The sequence below is a fragment of the Hirundo rustica genome, chromosome 6 (assembly GCF_015227805.2).
Source record: "Hirundo rustica isolate bHirRus1 chromosome 6, bHirRus1.pri.v3, whole genome shotgun sequence".
NCBI classification, from domain to species: domain Eukaryota; kingdom Metazoa; phylum Chordata; class Aves; order Passeriformes; family Hirundinidae; genus Hirundo; species Hirundo rustica.
Genome location: NC_053455.1, coordinates 17,514,885 through 17,538,426, shown reverse-complemented (window position 1 = coordinate 17,538,426; position 23,542 = coordinate 17,514,885). Strand labels below are relative to the sequence as shown.

Sequence of the window (23,542 nt, the reverse complement as noted above, 5' to 3'; positions counted from 1 at the left end):
TGAGAGCCCAGGGCTCAGTGGAAATGGGGCTCCTGAGTGCACAGGCAGGAGTGTAGGTGGAGACCCCACATGAGGCTGGTTAGGCCTGTTAAAGTGCCCTGACATTAAACTGATTGTGCAAGACAAACATTTGCATTTTTATTTCAACAAGAACCTCAGTTTGGAGCTGGTGTTTGTTCACGTCCTGGAAATAAAAATGTGCCGGAAAAGGTTCAAAGAGAATGAAATGAGTATGCCAGGAGACTTTTAAGTTTGAAAAGGATTTTGCCCTGAATTATCCACCCCTGCACGGCTGAGATGTGTTGACGTGTCCCCTAGGCAGTTTCTTTGGCACCAACCACCTTGGGAACCCGCAGCCAGGGGTCCCACCAAGCAGTCCCTTGTCCTCCCCACTGCTTGAGTGGCATTAGCTCTGACAGGCTGAAGGTCCTCCTCATCCCTTGCACCATCTGCCCATAGTCCTCTGACATGGAACTAACTTCCACATCCAGACCCTGGTTACAGAGTTCCAGTGAAAGAGAAAACCACAAGCCTTTATTGCCAGAGGTGACTAAAACTCAGCCAGATGAGCGGTGTATTTTTTAAATAAATGATTTTTTAAAATAAATCCACACAGTATTTGCTTTTGTGACAGCCAGAGAGGGAGACAAAAATTTGCAGTTTGAAAGTTCAAATTGAAAGATAGATGGGCACTGAGATGCCTTGGATAATATAGGGATTGGGAATGGGGGCTTTTCATGAGTTCATACATCAGCAGCAGAATGAGGAGATGAAACCCAGCAATCTGGTAAGATTCACTGGTAAGGAGATGTAAACAAAACACTGGCCCATATAAAAAAGTTGTCAGTGCAAGACCCTCTCAGCTTATTATCCTGTCCCTTGGCAGCCCCTTTGCATCTCTCATTGCTCATGCTACAACTCCAGCTCTGTTTAACTCCCTGTACAGGGGGGAAATGAGCTTTTGCCCCAGAATTCTGGTGGCTGCTTGCATGAAAAAATTCTGTCTTGGTGACAAGCTCCTTCCCTTTGGCAGCCTGAGCTGTGCTGAGGCTCCAGTTGTTCTTCTCCCTCCTAACCCAAACCTCAGCATTAGGAGTGGGCTAAGTCTTCTCTGGCAAACCCTGGCTGTGCCCCAGTGAACAAAACTTCTCAGGGGCTGATCCTGCTGGTAACCCACCCTTTCCTTTGGCAGCCACTTTCAAGGTTCTCATTTTGTCTCAAAATCTGTATGTTAAAGTAACATGTCATCTGTCTAAAATGAAATATGTTTCTCTTTTTATTTTATATACATCAGACCGTTATCCTCCTAGTGAGCTCTCATATATTTTAGTGGCATTCACAGTCCGCATGAATAAACAACTGGAGGCACTTGAAGGGATACAAGCTATGTCTGCCTTTCTCTGCCAAATAATCTATTCTTTTGTCCCTGAACCCCAAACAAGAAATTACTATAATTCTACCTTGCAAATACAGCCAGGCACATGTTATTACATACCTGTTTCAAGATGAATTGTTAAAAAAATTTAAAAATTCAAAAAATCTCACAGCTTTCGAAAATAATTAATTTCTTTGTGGCCACTGGCGCTTAGCCCTCACACAGGCCACCCGAAGAGGCTACACCACCTGGCTGCCCACGGCTCCCGGGCCGTGTGTCCCCAGCAGGGGCTCGTCCGGCAGACCCGGCTCCCCACGCGGTCCCTGGCGCCACTGGGGACACCCCTGTCGGTGGAGATGATGGCACCATCGGCGGAGGTGACTGATTTGCCTCCAGAAAGACACATTGTCACAGACCATCAATTTTACTGCAGCCTCGTTGGAGGGGAGTGGTAAAGCAGCAGGGCGAGCAAACGGCTCCTGTCAGCACTAAATGCCCAATTAGGCTTCTAGAAGTTCCCCAAATCTCAGCAGCCCCCCGATCTGACATTTGTTTACTCTCCAGTTTACTAAAGCAAACACAATGCCTGTGTAAGGTGAGAGCTGTTTCAGGGGTCAAATGCTGCTGGGTTAAATCAGTGGAGTCTGTTTGCAAATGGCTGTTTTTAAAACAGAGATAATACAAATGGTGAAAGGCCCTTAGTTGTTAGATTTTGTGTTTAGGGCAGCCAGTCTGCCAACACCTAGGACTGCCCAAAATGCAGCAAAGCAGGATAGTGAGGAAGAAGAAAGGAGGATGGAGATAACGACTTTTCAGCAGGAGAGGTATTTGGTAATATGGTACCTGGGCACTGGTTGATAATTCTCTCCCAAGCCATTCAAGTCCTCCATCCATCCCACAGAGGCAATGGCCTTTAGCCTGAGGTTCAGCAAAGCCCTTCAGGCAATTTTTTAGTGTTGTTTCAGCTTGGTACCTGGGTGCAGAAATCACACAGGGCAGCTGGGCACATGGCGAGGAGCTGACACAGTGCTGGGACAGCAGGAGCTTTGGCACAGAACAGGCAGCCACAATGCTCTGGAGTGGGCAAAACACTTTAAAAGGTGGTGAGAGAGAAGTCCCTCATAAAGGAAAAAGTGTTAACAGAGACAAAGCCACACTGACTTCCTAGATCAGATGCTGAGCATCTGCTTCTCACAGGGATCCTCCCCAGTCCTTTCCCTATGTACAACTCCTTTATGCTTCTGGTAGCACCAGGAGTCTCTATCCCATGCTATCATCTCCTCCTTCTCAGCAGAGAGACAGAGCTTTTCTTTCCTCGCAGCAGCTTTGCTTTCCTTTGCCATTTCTTTCCCTGTCCCCCTACCCTGCTTGCAAAGCCCAGAATGGCTGACTGGATGCTGTTTACAGCCTTGTAGGCAGTATTCCTCAAATCCCTTTGTTTTGGCATGGTGGATCATCCGCTAGATCTCACTGCAGCATGGCTCCTCAGTGCTGTGCCAGGAGCAGACAGCAGGCGCTGGCCACAAGGAGCGGGAGTTGTGGCTCTCCTCCTGATGGATGATCTGCTTCTTACGGTGGTGTAACAGGCAAAGCCAGTATCTGATTACACCCCAGGTAGCGTGGCTTCTGTAACTGAGACGGTGAATGAACCAGGTTGGAATAAGCAACTGTATTAATTAGTATGCTGATAGCTGAATAAAGCTATTTTTAAAATCACTGAACAGCACTGCACTTTACTATGATTGCAGGGATTATGTAAGACGATGATTAAAACCAGGTCCCTGCATCACAGACTGATCCGTGTTTTAGAGATGAAAAAACAAAGCTGCAAAGGAATGAGAGGAGACTGCACTATTTTAAAAGATTCTCTGCCTGCCCTAATTAAGGGCAAAGGAGCCATGTCTTCAGTGTTTTCATTGTAAACCTAACTCATCCTACTTTTTCAATCATATTTTGCCACTAAGCCATTTATTTTTTAAGACTGGGTTTGTACATGTGGAAATGTCAGCTCAGGAGGGATCTGCTGCATCATCCCACAATATGTAGCCATTTTACAGGCACAGCTTTTGCCTCCTATGCTGCACCCACCAGGAGTATTTTCCTCCTATTTGTTGATGTACTACCACTCATTAAAAAAGGCAGAAAAGGTAAAATGTGGGCACTACCTTTGTGTACTGTCTAACAGATTGAAAACAGATAAGAAGTTGTATCTCAGCAGCAGGAAGATGCTGCATTTCAGGACCAAGTTACCAAGAAATATGCTGTTGTTTTCAAAGACAGTTATTTGGGAAAAGCCTTTAGAAATTGATTGTCATTAAAGACCTGGAGAGAACATTGCTTATGATGATAAGCGGAAATTTTTACATTTTGTTTACAGTCTCCTGCACTGTAATGCTCAGATTGCTGTATATACACAATCATTATTTGATTCCTTACACCACAATGAATAGCAGCTCTGCTGATCAAATATAAGGTGGCAACCAATCCTAATGCAAATAGAAATATAAACAAACCCTGCAGATTTATAGCCAATAAAAATTATGTCAAACAGTATAAGATGAAAAGCAGAATGTATGCTTGTTATTAAGTCTGACAGATGTTTGCTGTAGAGGGTTTTCCATGAAGTTTCTCACCATTGTTAATCATCTGTACTTTATGATGAAGTTTAAAAACCCCTTTAATTATCTTACATGGATTGAATGTGTCCACTCAGAGTACTGCACTGTGTTCAAGTTGAAGATTTATTCCTTTATAATATTTCTTTGAGAAGCAGACATCACAGAATCAGCTGCTACTTCATCTCCTGGCATAATGCAGGATCTGGAGCACAGAGAACAAAGCCTTTTGTAGTTATTTACATTCTTTCTTTCTAGGCAACTTCCCCAGCCAATGTGCATTATCCCAGCAGAAGGGTCGAATGCCACTTCTTCTCAGGGGCCTCTGTAGCACCAGATGCTGTTGTGTGAAGACAGGAGTTTAACATGGAGGCCATACGAAGGCGGTCATTTTGTGTGCAACCATTTTGTGCGAGACACCCGTCGAGTGCCTGCCCGTGCAAGCAAGGAGGGTGAGCCTGGGGCCCATGTTTGCCCTCAAGTGCCCGCCCGAGCTCGGTCTTCCTTGTTTATTTGGTTCCTGGGGCTCACACCGCTGTCCACGCAGCTGCTGAACTTGAATGAGAACGCAGCGACATCTGGATGGGAACACAGATCCAGTGTCTCACTGGAAAGAGCCAGCCCGTGCTGCCTGGGCTGTTTGGACTTCTGTAGGCAAAATTTGCAGTGTAAAAGCCCAAAGGCCTCATATGGCCCATGTCACACGCTTACACAACCCCTTCTATTTCTACATGGTCAGGAATCTGACCTAGGGACTGCTAAAGGGAGACATGGAAGGGCTGGGAGGACAGAGGCAGCTGGGTGCCCATACCCAGGGTGGGCATCTTAGCCACATAGGCTCCTCTTCTGCCCATGCAGCCCCCGAGGGCTCTCCCAGAGCACAGCCTGGCACCTGTCCCTCTGTGTTCCTCAGGGCCAGGGCAGGCCCTTAGCAGGCTGGACACCACCATGGCTGAGGTGCTGAGGGACCGAGGTGCTGCCGTGGCCAGGGGAGATGAGCTTTCAGCACAGGGGGGAGCATCACCCATGTGGCAGCTGGCCACCAGTGGGTCACAGCTGGTTTTAGCCCACCGAGGGCTGAGGTCAACAAAAGGGAGAGACCAAGCACCGGGTGCCACTGCTGCAGGCAGAGTGCCCCTCCTCGGACGTATTTTACAAAGGAACCGGCACACGGAGGGCTGCTGGGGACCACTTGAGATCAGAAGGGATCTGTGTGCTCCTGAGGAACCCACACCAGGGCAGAAATTCCTGGAGTGGCTGCAGGCGGTGCCTGCTGGAGCAGGGACACCCCTGAAGAAAGAGCAACAGGAAGACCTGCTACATAAATCACCTCGCCTGCCCATGCTGCCCGAGGGCTTGCCGGAGGCATTTTGACAAATCAAGTACAATCCATGACGCAAATAAGGGTGCTGAGTCTGGAGAGGAGGTAGAACATGTTTGACTGTTTAAATTGCAGTTGCAGGGGAAGTTGGTAGCACAGCTGGCATTCAGTGCATATCCTATAGCATGCCTGAGATAAATGGCTTAAGAGCCTTCTGCAATGCCCTATGCTGAAGCAAGCCCAGCACCAGGCTCTTAGCAAGCTTGCTGGCTTGTACATAAAGGCTAAAACATGTTCTGTGGAGACTGCAGGTCTCCGTGCTGCTCCACGCACATCACTACGGATCCATCCGCTGACTGCTACGCGATCCTTGCCTAGCAGGCGGCAGATGGGGGGGGGATCCATTAGAGGAAATTCTTCAGAGCACCGTTAAAAGGTTTTGCCTTCTCATCAGTCAACTCTCATCTCGTCTCCTTGGCCAAGTTTTTTCTCTCCTTGTTCAATTGCAGCAGCAGTGGGCACCGAGGATCAGTTACAAACAAATTTTCCACGCAATGCAAGGAAGTAGCAATTATCTGGACAGATACTGAGCTTGGGCACTTCTATTCTGTGTGTATCTCAGACATTTGCTGCTTCTGCTCACTTTGTCCCAGGATCACATCCATCCATTTGTTCTCATCCATCTTGTCCCTCAGAAGCCTAGAGCAGTCATCTCCCATACCAACCTCTTTGGATGGCATCAAGGCAAGAGAGGGGGACAATCTTAGGTCAGCTGAGTTCCAGCTTCAGCAGCCATACATTCTCATTACATGGCGGAGAAACCACCGTCTCTGCTTCAGCAGCGTTTCAAACCAGCCGTGAGAATGTTTGATGGAAGAACTGAGGAGCTTGCTTTCTTCTCAGTCCTTTTCAAAGTTAACTGATAGCTATTTAGGGCTGTTAACAGAACACCTTCAAAAACATAGGGTTGGAGGAATGCTGTGTTTTCTAAGATTGTACTGTTCAGTTTAATTGCAATTGGAGAAAGCTATGAGACCATTACGATTTTTTTTATACTCCTCATTATTCATTCTCTGAAGAGAATCCTTTTGCACTCTTTCCTTTGACTGTAGACTTAGGTGGAAGAACTGATGCACAGATTACAAAGGTATGTTTTTCAGGATGTCATATAAACGCCATTAGACATTTTATTACTGGATCTCTTCTGATTGTTGCTAACTAAAAAAAAAAAACAAAAAAAACCAAACCAAAACAAAACAAAACAATTTGCAATGAAATCAGCTTAGTTTCTGGGCTGCAAAACTGATGAAAAAGGAAGATCAGACCCTAACTTAACATCAGTTTAGTATGTCTAGCCATTTGCATGTGACAGCAAAGTAATATGAGCTGAAATCTGCAGCAGTGAAGATCCAGCTAAACATCCCACAAGGGCCAGAACTACTTACCAATGAAGGAATTAATTTGTTAAAAAAAAACCAAACAAAACAACCACTGTTGTTATGTCTTAATCTGTGGGCATACTCCGAAACTAATATTCACACAAATACAATTGTTCAATTGATGCAACTCAGTAATTTTTATTGCAACTGGAAGACAATACATCACAGAAACTTTATGGTAGGTTTTGGGAAAGTGTTATTTACAATAATAATTGATGAAATAGTTTGTCTTTGGCAACATGATTACACATCAAGAAAATGTAAAATGCAAGTATGCCTCTAAATCAACAATTTCATACTTCCTAAAGATCAGCTGATTGCACTTGCCTTCGGACTGCTCATTTAGGTAAACACAAATACAACTTAACATCACTGTTCATTCCCCGTCACAGTTTGTATTTTAATATTGATGAAATTGGCAGTTTCAGACGCCAAGTACAGGAAAAAAAATTGGCTTATCACTGTACTAAATTAACTTATTGGCCAGTTAAGGTCTTGTGACCCTTAAGCATTGATACTAAATCTCTTGGTCTTTTGATTGCTTTATCACTTTTTCTGTAAAACAAAATACTTCAGAAATTACAGATCAGAGTATAAAAAAATGTACAAGTTCATAATGCTTTTCATACACACACAAATCATTCCCCCCCCAACATTTTACATCATGGCAGTTTTAAGTAGTGAGTGTGAATGATGCAGGCATGGAACTGGTTATCAGATACAGGTATGACTTTCAATTGCTGTCCCACACACATACCCAGGAAATGTACAATGCTCTAGTAACTTAAAAGTGTTTTCAAGTTCAATGTCATCCAAACAAAAAACAAAACAAAACAAAAAAGAAGGTCTTGGGATTTCAGGCCAGAGTAAACAAATGAAAAAGATTCCCATTTCTAGATTGTCAGCTATTCCAGAGTCCAGCATGTAGTTTTAGAATTCAGTAAAATCCCTTCTAGCACTAAAGGCCAGCACAAGTTGTCATTTATCCCTTAAACCCTCAGATGATGAACTCCTGTAATTGCTGGCCTGATCCAAAGCCTCACGAAATCTACTGAAAATAAAAAAAAAAAAAAAGAAAACCCCCTTCCACTGATTGTGAAAGGATGTTACATCAGGCCGTTATTCACCTCTTTGCAAAAGGAAATGTGATACAGTAGAAAAACCATTTTATCTTCAGATAAATATAACTTGTTTTCAATGCTAAAACAAAACCCAAACTCCCCAAACCAGAAAAGGTTACTCATTAGAACAACTCAAAAGTGACCTTTAAATAATTTCTGGTTTTAAACGTATACCAGCAAAATACAGCACCATAGACACATTAGGTTGAGACTTTTTTTTTTTTTTTGGTCAGTGAAGCTAGTACTTGTTTGCTGAACTGTGGAAGAATTATAAGGTCATGTACATGATCAAAGATAAAGCAACCCAGCTGACAAGTCTCTGCTTAATTCAAGAATAACCAGTACTAAAAATAAAAATGCAAAAATAAAAATTCCTAATAAACCACCATCAATTAATACTTTCTAAATAAAAGGGGATTAACAGATGAATTTACAAATGTATGCAGATTTATACAGAACACCGAATGTTGTGTGTAAATCCTTATAAACTTCATCTCAAAACAGAAACACACAAAATGTATAGTTTGACTTACACATCCCATTTCGAAGGAAAAGAGACATCATTACAACTTGGTAACTGTGCTAATTGCAATATAAATCAAACAGAAATTCAGAGTTTGGCAGGTAACTAAGAAGAGGGTTATCACTTAGGTTATATAGCAAAGTGTTGATGTATATTACATAGAGTAGTATAAATAATAAAAAAGTATTATTTAAATTAGATCACAGTGCTGCATTATGTGCATAACAGTGTTTGATATATTACTGGAGGGCTGTGAAGAACACGACTAAAACTTAACTGGTCAGACGGTCAACACTGATACTCTGTTACAATCAGGAGGATGTATGGTTCAAATGCTCTTTTGGTGGCAAAGTTAAGAAATGTTTCAAAATATTTCCTATAAAATATGCCAATGAGCTATTCAGGCAGTAGTGATGTGCCCAAAGGAGCTGGGTTTGCATTCTCCAGGAAGTGAAGTAAATTGCATTGGAAATGCATTTTCTCAGTAGTTTTATTCTGATCCTGGAGCACAGGAGAGTAATGCTTTCAAAAATGCCTAGGCTTGGATAAAAGCAAAAATGGTAATAACAATAATAGTGAAATGGTAAAGGCTTCCAGGAGCACTTGGGTGTCTCTAGCTCCACTGACTGCAAAGGAGACGAGACACCTTCAAGTTCTAGAAAACCTCAGATTGTGCACTCTCAGACCCACTGTGTGATTCTTGGGGTGTCCTGTGCAGGGCCATGAGTCAGATGGGTCCCTTCCAACTCAGCATAGTTTATGATTCTATGATCTACATCTTTAGATGGATTGGGATGGGAGCCAAAATCTCAGTGAAAACAAATTACCACTACTACAAAACCAGGACAAAGTGTTGTTTTGGTAATTTTATCCATGGTGCCATTTGGTGTACAATTTAGGATTTCATTCTCTGCTAAAGTATGTTGACATATTTCTACCTCACTCCAGTGAAGAATGCAGCCTCCAGCTTTTTTCTGTATCTTTTCCACAGGTAGACAGTAATTCAGCTGAACACTGGGAGCCATTGCACCTCCTGGGATTCCCTTCTCCCATTAAGGTAGGAGAGGAACCAGAAAACTCAACTGCTGGAGAGAAGAGTCTCAGGACAGTTCTCTGCTCCTGCAGGACAAACCTCCTTGCTCCCACATGTGGCTTTTCAGCTGTAAAGCCCTGTGATCTTTGTAGAACTACTGCCAGTTTTTGCCAGGAGAAGATCAGAAGCAGACTGCTTTCAGAAACAGCTATGGGGTGATACATTTAAGCTGTTCAAGACCTGTGCTTGTATTTTTAAATGCAAGCAGAATCTGCACCAAAATGCAGTAGAACATCGAACTGCTTGCAAAATGCAAGCACGATCAGCAGATTTCACCTCCCTGGAGATGCTGGTGAAATCTGCTTATGGCATTAGCTCTGGCCTGCAAGAGCTTCTTGCTGCAAAAGGCATATTCCAAAGGAGCTCGCCATGAAGTCCAGCAACCCTTACAATTCACGCCTATGTGAAACTTGCTACTTGACACTTGCTGACCTCGCCCCACCTGTCTTGGAGAAACGTTAATTTGGCAATACTTAGAGTGAGAAGAAGGGAAAGTTAGAGATTTGACAACTTCTCACCCCAAAATGGCTTAGAAGGAAAGCAAACAAGCAAAACCAAACCACCTCCTATCTGGCAAGTGAGAGAGTTTGTAATACAGTGCAATTACCAGTCCGTTTTGACATCATTCAGTTGACGTAAAGACAACTCGATTAAAAGCTGACATCGTATTTCTTGGAAAACAAATCAATTTCAGTTCTTACACAAAAAAAGAGAACTTCTCTGATGGAGTAGAACCAGTTCTGACAAAGTTGCCATTGTCAGCCAGGCACAAATATGGTTTAAAAGGTGACTCCTAAATACTTCATACAATCCAAATTATGTACTTCTCATCAACAGTCAGAGTAAGCATCAATAAGGACAAGTTGTTTTTAAACACCAGAAATAATCCATTGACGGCAGCCCAAACTGCTGGTTCCTGAATATAACTTCATAAAAGCCTACCCAAGAATACCTTCCTAGCCGATCAGACTTGGAGAAACAAATTTTATATGAAAATACATGCTTGCCAACATTTTAGGTTTACCAGCAAGTATATAGAGGACTTGTTGAAGTCTTAGATAGGTGTTACATATCTATATCTATATCTATATATCTGTATAAAGATAACCTGCCTAATTAGGTATTTATGCAAAATGACTGTTTTCTAAGATGAGTAATACTAGTGGTAATTATATATTTAGCCACCAAGAGTCCACATTAATGAATGGTACTTGTTCAGCAGATACTGATCTCGTTTGCACTGACACACTGCAATCAGAGAAGTTGCTCTGGAATTAGCGTGGTGGACAGAATCTGGCCACTGGCACACAAACACGTTGCTTTCCCTGGAGGACAGAGATGGCTGAGCCATGGTTTATATTTTCTGCCACTAGATTTCTCAGTGCTGTTTTGGTGAATATTAAGCCACTACCGAGCTGATACAACTATGCATCAATGAGGAAAGGTGGTGGCAAAGTGATACTGCAGTATCTTCTATTTCAAATGACTCTCCCAAAAGTCCGTAAAAGACGAAGACCAAGTTCTCTTGTACAGGGTTGTGTGGTTCACTGCCTACAGACTTTGGCTGTAGAGCGCATGGACCTGGGAAGAAGCAGATTATCCCAGTCTGATCAGACAAGGGAAATGTTATGGCTCATTCATCTCTGTGCTACCTGGCCAAGGGACTGGTCCTTCCTGTTTTCCCCAACATCATCTAAAGGGCTGCAGGCAGCCAACGAAAGTTAGTATCTATGTACTCCTGACTCAACTAATGCCGGGAATCAACCCTGCATGCATCAGCCCCTGCAAACTGAGAGGAACGAGGCTGTTTCTCACACTATCCATGGCTCTCTCCTTCGTTATTTCCAAAGCTGGCAGCTGCGCTGAGCTCTGGCAGCTGTCAAGCAGCTCCTGGATCCCAGGACATGCTGGCTGAGATGGGAGGAGAGGCACACTTTAGCTGTGCTGCCCTTTTCTTTACAAAACGCTTGCAAGAGAACAGGACCAGGTCCAGACCAGCCTGTCCTTCAGTCCTTCCATCTCCTAACTGAGCACACACCACAGGCATCTCCAAATACAACTTTTAGCTCACTGCACTGAGTAGGAAGTCAAACCCTTCTCTAACTCACTCTTCATAAACTACATCCACCTTGGTGAAACCGCTGCCTGAAACAGCTGTTAGTGATAAATCTAAACCTATACTCTTTAAGAAACCGACCATTTTGTTCCCTTAAGTGGTTGGTTTCTGGGATTTTCTTTTTGCCTCTAGGATATTCTAAGTTTGGATTTTTTCATGCCAAATGCAAGAATCCAGGTGAGAGAGACTGTTTTGTTTATTTCACAGCTTCTCTCTGCTGTAGTGATTTTCAGTCTCACAGTCATCCCTACCAGGAGAGTAGCACTGTACCTGAATCACACTCTCTGTAACACTGGTTTTTATCTGGACACCTCCATAAGGCTCTTAAACTAACTTCAATTTTTCATGGCAAATTAGCAAAGCTGTTTTCTTGTCTACTTATTCCTGAATCAAATCAGAGAGTTTTTCTCAATTAACCTCCCATTATTCTCTTGATTCTGTCATACACACTCACTACTAAATTTGCCCTCAGATTATTGCGTCATGTTACACATGTACAGACGAAGAAAAGACACACTTTTACTTTTTTCTTTTTTTTTTTTTTCTTTTTTTAAACAGAAGTAGGGAGAGGGGGGCTGAATGTGCAGACAAGGCAGTATAATTCAACCATCCAAGCCCTACCAGAGCATGAAGATTTTATTTTTTAATATTGCAGAGTAAGTTCCCCAACAGTCAGTGTTTGTCCCTGAAGAAGGTTAAACCTTAAACACCTGCTTCAAAAAAACCCCAACAACAACAACAAAAAAGAACCAAAACAAAAACAAAACAAAAAAATAAAACCCCCAAAAACAAACTCTAAGCCTAAGGGCTTTAAAAATTAGAGGCATAGCCTTTTTCTCTATTTTCTATATTTATATGAAAATAATTCATGCTTCATGCTAAATACATTATTTACCTTACAAGAACTTTGTCATCTTTGAATAAAAAAAATTGTTTGCTTTTTGTTTTCCCCCTTTCCCTAAAGAATCCATGCAATGTGGATCAAATTTCTTCTGCTGGCTATGCTGGTTGAATCTGGAAATTTGTCGTCGTTTTTGCACAGATGAATCCTGACTGATGGTCACTGCACACTCATTTCTGAGAGCAGTGTAGGAGCTCTTTTGTTGAACTTCTGAATTTTACTGTTCACCAATAGCTTTCCCTCTATTTTTAAATACAGAATACTACTAATGGCAGGTTTTGTAGCTTTGTTTCCCCTGTAGATCAAGGATGTGATCCACAGAGAAAGATTCTGATGTACATGGTATCTACTGTAATTTCTTAGACTTGATTACTTTTCACTTAGAAGACATAGTTTGTTTTTCCCTATTACTATTATTTTTTGCACGCAGTGCCAATCTTCAGGCTTATGGCTTTTTGAATATTCTTTCAATTTAATACAGAAGACAGAATTCAATGGTTAACGATGCTACTAACAGTCACCCCCTTCCCATTTCATTATTTCACTGAAACCCATTGCATACATTGTTTAAATTTCCTCAAACTTAAGAGTTATCAGCCTTCACATTCTGAGCCACATAGAATACGTGACACACCCGAAGTGCATTACTGCTCGCACAGTTGCCACTAGTGGCTGTCTGAAGACTTGTATGGCACAACATCTCCAAGTGCCACTAAACAGTTCTTGGTTGAGAAGTACGCGCCTCCTCTTTCCCACAGATCTCTTTATTCACATTCACTTCTAACCCAATTGTAAGGCCATTAAAAAATTAAGGGCCAGGCCTGAATGAATACTAAATTATGCACAGCTCTTCTACTATAAGAGGGATTTCCAAGTGCCCAATTTTACTCCCATCACATTAATGTTGATATCACTGCGTATTCAACCGTGCATTTTTGACAAGCTGGAGAAAACATTGGCGATTCTGGCTTTCTTTTTTGTTAACTTTTTGTCTTCAGGTAATGAAAAGCTTTTGTAAATTAGCTGAGTGTCAGTATGAGTTCTATGGCTTCAATCTCCTTTAAAAATAAAAATCTTAAGGGTCAAAAAAAAAAAAAAGAAAAAAAAGAACAAAAAAACCAAAACCCAAAGAAACAAAACAAAAAGAAATAGAAGAAAAACAAAAAAGGAAAAAATTGCTGATATTGCCACAAATCATTAGATTTCACCTGACGTGCTGAAACAAAACTTTGTAAGTTCAAACAAATCATTGATTTGTTCTAATTTTTTGTGGTTTCCTTTTGCTCTTTCTGCCCCTTTGCCGTCCGATTGGTGATGTTGTTCAAACAGGATCGAATTCCTGCTAAATGCAGGAGTGATCCTGCTGCTTCTTTCATCTCCTCATCGTCACTCTCAGGGGGCTTTTCTGTACGTCTCTTTTTAAGAGGCAGTGTGTCACTCGGTACTTTTTTTGCCTTCATTAAATGTTGCCTTTTCTTGTGCTGGGATGCATATCCACTGTCAGCTAAAGAATCCTTGGTCTCCTTCCGACTTTGCTTTTTGTCCTCCTCTTCTGTTTCGCTATGGCTCTCATGGCTCTGGAAGCTAACTTCACTTCCTTCACTGCTGTCTTGGCTACCTTTAGTTGCAAATTCATACTGGTCATCAGCAGAGGAAGAGGAAACGGAGTCACTAGCAGGTGATGTGCTCCTGTGGTTGGAAGATTTGGCACTGCTGTAGTTGTGATCCTCCTTTGGGTCACCGCTAACAACTGGAGAGCCACCGGACTGTTCGCTTTCCGTCCGCATCCGGCAGTTTGTTATTCCATTCCTGTAAAAACAAATCCAAGCAGTTTAGAAGCCACACAGATATGATCCTACTTCAAAGCAAAAGATGATAAAGCCAACTGACAGATAAACTGAAATTACAATCTGAAACTATGACTATCGAAGTAATGTCCATGCAAGCTGGTTTCAAAGCCTAATTGCTCGTGGATTGGACTTGACAAACGAAACAAGCCAGAAGATGCAACACAGCACAAGAAGCAGGAACAAGTAGGGGATGGTTACAAGTAAATGATGTGTAAACAGTATTTTTTTAAATTTCAATTAATAGTTTACACTTCCAAAAATTAAAAAGAAAAACTCCCAATATTATTTTATCTACTGGGTAAATAAACTCTGCTAAGTTGCATAAATAGCCCCTCATCTTTTTCATAAAAAGTGATACTACCAAAAACATGGGGAAGAGACACTAGCTTTCTGGGGCAATTCCTTGCGTCCTCTGAAAGACACTTTCCGACTCTAATTCCAACTTGCATTCCAAGTGCAGGAGATGTTTCGCCTGGAAGTAGCACAACTTCTATTTAGGACTCTTCCCAAAAAAAGGAGCAACCAGATCCAGCCACAGTTCTGATTCTGATCGGTTAATAAATAACCTTAAAAGCAACACAATCTTAAGCCGCTAGCTGCCAAGAAAATATTAGATTGTGTTCAAAAACAAGCAGTAGAAACATAAATCTGGATTTGCTCTAGAAGCTGTCATTTCCTCCTTTGGTTTTATGGCACCCTGTGCAGTGGGAATACTGCAGCATGATATATTTAAAAACTAACAGGTTTTTTTTCTGGAGTGAAAAATATTAGAGTATTGCCACTGACTTTAAAAAAACAGAATACGATGCTTACGATACTATTAAAGAAGGCACTGATTCTGTGCAATGTTTAACTTCTGCTGAAAAGGAGAAGAATACAATGCTCATCACTGAGTAAAGCCATCATCACTGCCACCTGCCAGTTTGCCAGCCTTGAACCTCAGTTTAAAAAAATCCAACAAAAAGGCACGGCTGTTTAAACCATCACATGATAACCTGATTTAGAGCCTACTCTTGCCATCTTTGTGCTACTATCGCAGTGCTTTTGCACACTTGGGGCAGTGTTGGATTAACCCCCTTTCTTAAATGCATACACACTGAACATAGACGTTTCTTAAGAGGAATGGCACAGTGGCAAGTCCAGAGTATTACTGCCCTTCTACTTTAAAAAATGGGAAAGTACTTTAGGTTTCAGGCCGTGGACCTCATATATGGTTTCCTGACACAAGAAACAGCAGAGTATTACTCATTTCTGAAAGGTAAGGTTGAAAGGTGGGAAAAATAAGAGCGGTATGTAATTCCACAGTTCCTGTTCATCTAAATGCCCTTGTCTGCAAGAGCTCACTGAGATAAGGAACCCTCTTGCATTTATGAACCAGTGACAGGACAATGCTAGAAGGCAGCAAATTCATTAGTCATTCCAAATGTTATTTACAGTGCTTTCAAAGAAATGTATAGAATAGAAGGTACACTTATTAGCAAAGAAATCCTCTTGCCAACCTCTTTTGCTCAACAAAATTACTTTCACCTAGATTTCTGAGTAGATGTATGATCCATAAATTCCATATAGAACCCAGAAGGAATACACAAAGCTTCTTCAATTATTAATAACTAAGTGCAATGTCATTCATGATTGTGCAGCAAGCCAGCTGCATTTACTCTGTGATGGCTTGCAACTGCAGGGGTTGTCATTAGAGGATGCCAAATGCTTAGAAGAAGAAATCATCCATACTAAGCTAGTTATAAGGTGAATTTATAACCAGCTCCTTAAGATCAGCCATTACAAGGAAGCATGTGATGCATTTTAAGTGACAGATTCTTAATTTTTAGGGTAAATTTACATTTAAAGATGTTAAAAATTATCATAAATTAGCATAAAATTGAAGTTACTTGATTTTACTAGGCAGCTAAAAGTCAGAGCAATATGGCTCACTAAAAATCACACTACTAATTTTCCATTAAAAAGTAACAATCAATTCTTGTTCCAAGGAAACAAATACAGGACAGAATAGGTGGGAACTCAAATGAGATTCCTACTGACTGCAAGTGAACAAGGCTTCTAATGGTTGTGATTTAAACCAAGATGCCCATTTTTACGCTATTTAGATCTACTCTTGTTAGTTTGTACTGAGAGACTGTCAATAAAAGGAAAGCCACAGCTCCATCAGGCAGTGCAACCACGTGCCAAAGAAATATCCCTCACTTGCCCTGCTCTTGAGTCTCTAGTGTTGCCTTTACATAAAGGGGCTGTAATTTGGATTCAAAAGCTCTGCCCATGGGACTTACTCCACATCCCAATTCCTCCAAATCAGCATAAAAATAGAAGGAAATGCCCAGGGAGTACAGAGGGACATCCCAGAGGAGGGTCTACTATGGGGTTAGCGTCCCACAGTGAGTGCCTGCAAACAGAGATGCTGGTAAAGAAAAACAGAAGTTCACAAAGAGGTGCAAAAAAGGAATAGCTAAAAAAAGAAGAAAAAAAAAATGGAGGGGGAGAAAAGGAAATACCAATATACTTCAGAAGAAAGGCTTCTATGCCGGAACTGGTCAGGAAATGGATAGCATTTACATCTCAGAAAAATCTTTGGGTTTCACTTACATTTTGAAAGATTTCCAACCAGTTCTGCTTGAGGAAATACAAAAGGAAGAGAAAGCAGGTCAAGGAGAGAATTAGCAAAGGGTATTTGCAGAAAAGTAAAAAGTTATACAGGAGGAGTGCTTTAGGATATTCACAACATCAAAAGTCATGTACCCTGAAAGTAAATTAATCTGAACTGTATCTTAATATGCAATAGCTCAAACATTAGATGAATTACTTAGAACTGATATTAGTAGATTTACTAGTAAGAGTTGAATGAACTAATATCTAAACAATTCATATTCCACACATGCTCCTGAGACATTCTCAAGTTCTACACTGTGCTTATACAATCATATATTCATTACAAAATGAATCTGTGATCTACTTAGTTCAATCTAGACCATCAGTGGACAGAGCTCCCCGGGGTTTCAGGACACAGATTTCAGCTAGCTCAATCTATTTTTGTTCACAGTTCTGGTTGTAACTCTCACTTTGTTACTGAAACAACAGTAGATTAACAAGTGCTTGCTCTGATGTTGAGTATTTCCCCCCCCCCCATTTTTGTTCAGAACTTTATTTCAAAATTTCCAGAAGCTAACATATTTTAATGTTTTAAAGCAGTGGCTTGCTCTTTCAGGAAAGTCGATGGGACAGTCTCTAGAGCTTTTCATCCTACTGACATGAACTATCTTGCTTGAGGGATCTGAGCCTAAAGCAATGTGTGCACAGATTCTTTTTAGAATATTTCCATTTGCTTGTAAAACAATGATACAATCCTCAAGCAGTGCAAATGTAAGTTTGGACTTCTGAAAGTCTGACTTCATTCCCACTGTTAACAGACAGGAATTCTGCTACCAATGTCATCAGAAGCCAGACGTGACTCACAGCAGCTGGGTCTCAAGTTAGAGGAAATAATGTCCTTTGCACAGTGTTAGTGCCTCTGCCTTTCAAAAAGGTCTTCCTCAGGAGGAGACAAAAGTAAGTCTGTCATTTTACGAAGTACAGGCATACCCTAGATTTCTCTGCTAGCTTGAAAGAAAGAGGCAATCACATTCTGTTTGCAAAATGGCAAAAGTTCTGCTGAAAAATACTTACTGCTATTCACACTTGAGACAGGTATATTCCTTTGATGAACAAAGCAAACCTATTTGGAGTTTAAATATCACCTTAATCTACCTCTGATCCTTCTGGATGACAGATACTGTGTACCCATGGTTGACAGTTTTTGTATGTAACTGGAAACACACAGTTAGAAGATACAAAGAAAACAGTACAGGTAAGCTGGGTTTGTAGATTTTGACACATTCCTGGCTTAAAAAAAACAACCAACAAACAAACAAACAAAACAAATTCAAAGGGAAATTCAGGACAGTCAAAACTTTTGGCTAGAGCTAGTTGAACTGCTTCTTAAAAACATTACAGAGCAGCAGACAGAAGGATGAGCAAGCATATGAAAAGTAGGTGGTGCTCACTTGCTCTACAATGAGATTCTGTCAAGGGTTACTGAGTTAAGTGAGTTCCTTACAGCAGTGACAGAAGCTCTTACAAAGGTACTTCAGAGAAAAATTGTATGCAAAGGACCACAGTAAATAAAATTAATGAACTGCCATCAGTATCAGCAGCAGATCTGAAATTAAGACAAATGGAGCCCTGTGCATTTTGCAAAGAAAGAATAATCAAGTCAGTCAGCATTATTGTCCTTTAGTTACTAAAGGATTCCTTCAGCTCCCAAGGATAACTCATCCTGCCTGTTACAGGTGGGGAGGGGAATGCAATGCAACAGGGTTGATCTGGGGGTTGTTAAGCTGATCACACCAGTGGTAAGCACTACGAAGATACTGTTAAGAATTTATGAAAGGAAATACCTACCAATTCCTTTATCTAAGCAAAAATAATAATTCACACATAATGTAAATGAATGATAATAATTCTACTTATGCTTCGGCATCTACTCTGCACATACTTCTTATGTTTGTTTTATTTAATCACTGCTTGAATGGCTGCTTCAAGGGAGGAAAACAGAAGCAAAAATAAAGCCAGCATGAGAAATAAAGTCACAATAATAAAAGCTATGCCCAAGGAATAATCTAGTAATTGCCCTATAATTTTAAAGTGCAAATAATCCTAAATAACCATTTTCCATCTTCAGATAAGGTTAAGCAAAAAACTCATGCTTCTCATGCCCCAGTGATCAGGAGATGCATAAGGAACTGTGGCATTAATAGCAGAAGAATGGGTATTTTAAAATCTACTCATGATGAAGTAGGTGAGGTTTGTTAGTGTTGCATTTTGGGGTGTTTTGTCATTTTTCTGATGGTTTTTTGTTGATTTTTTTTTTTTTTTTTTTAATTCCTCAAAATCTAGGAAGAGCTGTAGCTCTGCCAGTGCACGTGCACTTGATTTTCCCATGAAGAAGAAAAAAATTATCTTGGAAACTTGATTAGGAATATTTTTTTTTACTGAGAGAAGTTCCTTGGGAAGCCTGTTTGCAATTTACAGGTAATTGTGAAATTCCTTGAGAATGTCTGTGTTTATGCCCAGCCAGCAACTATGTCCCATGCAGCTGCTTGCTCTTCCTTACTGCAGGTGGGGTTGGGAGAACTGGAAAAAGGTAACCATGAGTTGAAATAAGAACACTTTGAAATAAAGTAAATAATAACAAATTCAGTAACAACAGTGACAATGAAGATGATTAAAAGAGAGGTAACAAAAAGGGGAATAAAACACAAGAACGATAAGGGATGTGCAACACAACTGCTCCCAACTCAACCCATTCCTCAGGAGTGATCAGCTCCTCCCTGCCAACTCTCCCAGTTTATGTTCTGTGGTATGGAATATCACTTTGGCCAGTTCAGCTCACCTGCCCTGCCCCTGCTCCTCTCAGCTTCCTGTGCACCTGCTTGCTGGTGGAGCATGGGAAACCGAAAAGTCCCTGACTCGGGACAAGTTCTGCTCAGCAACTAAAACCATCAGCATTATTCTCATACTAAAGCCAACACACAGCTCTGTACTGGCTACTATGAAGAAAATGAGCTCCAGCCAAAACCAGGACAGAGAAACTACATATGTTTGGTGAAGAAGAATTGGGTAAAATGGGAAAAAAAACCCATGTAATTTCCCATTAACTTTTATTTTTAACCTGTGGTAATTTAAACCCCAAGGTATTTCTAACAAACAGTACCAAAACTTATTACCTAGGCATATGTAGCATATAAAAAAGTTACTTTAAAAAAATTACCAAGGTTATTTTGTAAAACATCTGCAAAATAACCTGAACCAAATTACAAGGCCTATGCTAAACAGCTGGTAAGATTCTCTGTGGGGTGAATTTCCATCCACCTCACCTCAGTGGATCTGTCCACATTAGGCAGGTGAGAGGCTTAGGCTCAGTAGTTCTACTGCACAGCAGCAGGACTTGGACACAGTCACAAACCACCCAGACACTATGGATAACTGGAGAAAATCACAAATACCATGGTGAAACTGACATTCCATAACCTCAAATGTTAGATCAAGCTTGTGCTCTTCCCAAGGGCGGATGTAACAGCTGAAACTCCTGTGGAAGGTGATTATATATGGCAAGAGCTTCATGCACCTTGCCAAGACACGTGAATGTCACATGCACTGGCCACTTTGATAGATACTGTCCCTACCAAAGCAACACAGAAGTCCTCCTAGGAAAACATTTAAAAGATATTTTCCAGTGGATGATGATAGGAAGAGCAGGAGCTCACTTTCACAACCAACTCCTTACTGCATGGTAAGGAACTACCAGCTTCGCCTGCTTTCATTGAATACCTCTGTCAGTCAGTATTTTCTTTTCTACATATCCAGACTATCACTGCATTTGCTTTTAGATTCTCTCAGGGAACTATTTAGGGATAAGGTCTGCCAAAAATATCCCCAAAATATGATGGATCTCATGCTAGAGACATGCTACATGCTGTGCAGCTTTGAAGCGTTATTTTTCCCTGCTGTTTTTGGGTGGGTCTTAGACTTGCCAGCCACAACATGGAAAATATAGATGGTAAACAAGCTAAAAGTGGTGTGAATAAAGTAAATAAAAAGCTACTGTCAAAACACATCCAATTATGCTCTGTTGTGGAGATTTAACACCAGAGAATGATTTTCAAAGTAAAAATAGTGTGGGATGCCTTTCCATTTGTAGATTAGTTTGGAATGAAGGGCCTATTTGTGCAATTTAAGCCAAATGCACTACAAAATAATGATGATTTCCTCAACTGCAATTCTTTATTCATGGAAAGTCATGTTTGCTAAACAATTTTCAGGAGGGTTTTTTAACCCAATTAATTCAACTGTACCTTATTTTATATATAAAATATAAAGTTAATACATGTAATTACAAGGGAAGAGCAACACCTTGTGCACGAACAAAATATGCCAATGCATTCAGTCACTGTCGAAGATGAAAAGCACAGTAAACTTTTCTACTGATGAGAGTTAACACATCAGAAATCAGATTTCAGCTTCTAGGTCCAATGCTATAGTTTTGGCCTCCTTTCTGAGTAACAGATTAGTCAAAACACCCCACCTACTTACAACTCCAAATTTAACCCAAGACCAAACTTTTTGTTACAGTGTTTTGGCACTAATGGCCCTGCACAACAGGAAAACATACTGCAAGTTATTTGCACCAGCTTGGGGGACAACTAAACCACAGACCATTAAGATATTGAGGAAATAAGACACAAAATGAAATAAACAGATCAGACAGCAAGGAAATGCCAACAGAAGACAGCATCTTACAGAAGAACCTGCGATGCCTACATATGGTAACTAAAGAAAAACAGTAAAGAGGTTTCATTTATTATGCAACTATCAGCTACCAAGAAAATGCTAATGGTCCCCTATGAGAGTGATGAAAACTACCTTCTTCAGGTGGCTTTAGGCACTTCATTTACAGCACCAAAGGAACACTCCTCAAGAAAACAGACATTTGATTTAAAAAGTCTTAGAAATAAGCTATCTGGGTTCTCAATATATAGGCAGAGGCACACAGTTTCAGCAGAAAACTTAACAGGAGACTGCACCACCTCCCATGGCTGCCCAGACCTCCCTCATGGTAAAAAACAGTGGGGAAAATCAACCTTTCTGCACCTTAACAGGTCTGAAAACATCCCCTGCCAGCCTGGCTGAACCACTGTCCTCTGTGCAGGAATGACAGCTCAATCTGAGCAGCCCACCTACTCTTAAATTGCAAAAGAAGGCTGCATGGATGCTGTGGTAAATTTTCCCTGCTGCACATTATAAGCAGAAGTTATTCTCATGAGATGCCATGAAAGCTCAACATGACAGGTCTTATTTAGTGTTGTGTATCTGAGGAGAGGGGTTGGCACCAAGAAACAGCGTCATTTTAACTGTTTATCAGGAACTGATAACAGAGGTATTCAGTTTAAAGAGGACCAGATTCTGTTCTAAGAGACACTGTGAATCCAGATTCATCTTCTTCCTAAAGAAATTCTGAATCACATTATCCCTGAGGGAAACATGACAAAACTGCCTGCTGAACTCACTCTGTTAAAGAGAGTCCCCTAACTTCTCAAAAGCTTTCAAAGCCTCTTGTCTGTGTCTCCTTCTGCCTCTCAAGAATTAGGGGATATTGCAGGAGATTTTAAATATGAGCAGACATTATGCACACCAGGAGTATATTCATAGCAAGCTATTTCTAATACTGCCTAAGGCTGGAGAAGAGAACAAAAAGAATTAGAAATGACTGCATTAACTAATTATAAATGCTTTTCTGTGAGACAGAGCAAAAAGAACATAAGCAAGGGATGGGTAAAATCCCTTATTTCCCATCTGTACATTAACAGGTAACCGGTAAAGATCTTGTTCTCTGCTGTTGGAGTCCAGGGCATTCCTTTGGCTGCCATGGAGGGTCAGGGACCTGGGCAGGGGGGTCTGGGACCCCAGCCCAGAGCTCAGAGAGACACTGGCTTTGATCTCAGTCCATGGGAAAGGCTTCCTGCACTGCGAGAGGGGTTGCAGGCCACAAGAGTATGAAAGATTGTAGTTTAGTATATCACAGGGTGAAAAAACAGTAAATTTAGGTTTCTAGCATTGAAGTGAATGGGGGCAAGATGGAGGATTTGGGGCATTGTCTCCAACTTCTTCTTTCTTCTTCCCTCACTCCATTTCGGCAGTGACGTTGGCACAAAGTAGTTTAATGGGGATTAGGTCAAGGTAGAAATGACCTGTTTAGTATTAGTAATAGGCATTGGTGAGAAATAATAAATAAAGAATACGTAGCAATTAGTATAAAAGATAAGGACAGCCCTGGGCGGGCAGGAGTAGTCAGATGTCCAGGCAGCTGCAAACATCTTTGTTGGGCACTGAGAAAATTGTAAGATAAGAGAAATAAACGAAGCATGCAATCTTGAAAAATCAGAACTTGAAGACTCTGTCTCTTTCATCCGTTTAGCACAGAGCTTTGCAGAGGGCAAAAAGACTCTAAAACCACCTGAATGTCGGGGAAAGCCCACGACACTCTACCTGCTGGGAAAAAAAATCAAGAGAAACAGTCCTCTGAAAATGTATAAAATTTAACTATATACAGCTTTACAGCACAGCAATTTGAGGAAGCCCAG

General features: G+C 41.1%; 1 protein-coding gene across 10 annotated transcripts in view; it reads right to left on the bottom strand.

Moving 5' to 3' along the window:
* Positions 1-6,880: 6,880 nt before the first annotated feature.
* The window catches only part of FOXN3 (forkhead box N3), a 216,629-nt gene continuing 199,967 nt past the window's right edge, over positions 6,881-23,542 (bottom strand). For 7 of the 10 annotated variants that reach the window (XM_040066834.2, XM_040066832.2, XM_040066830.2 and 4 more), the window contains 2 exons: positions 16,953-16,976; positions 6,881-14,313 (listed from right to left, as the gene is read on the bottom strand). In XM_040066834.2, the coding sequence (XP_039922768.1) occupies positions 13,764-14,313; positions 16,953-16,976 (574 nt within the window). In that variant the 3' untranslated portion in view covers positions 6,881-13,763. The remainder of the gene's footprint in view (positions 14,314-16,952; positions 16,977-23,542) is intronic. The other 3 variants (XM_040066836.2, XM_040066837.2, XM_040066840.2) reach the window with 1 other exon arrangement.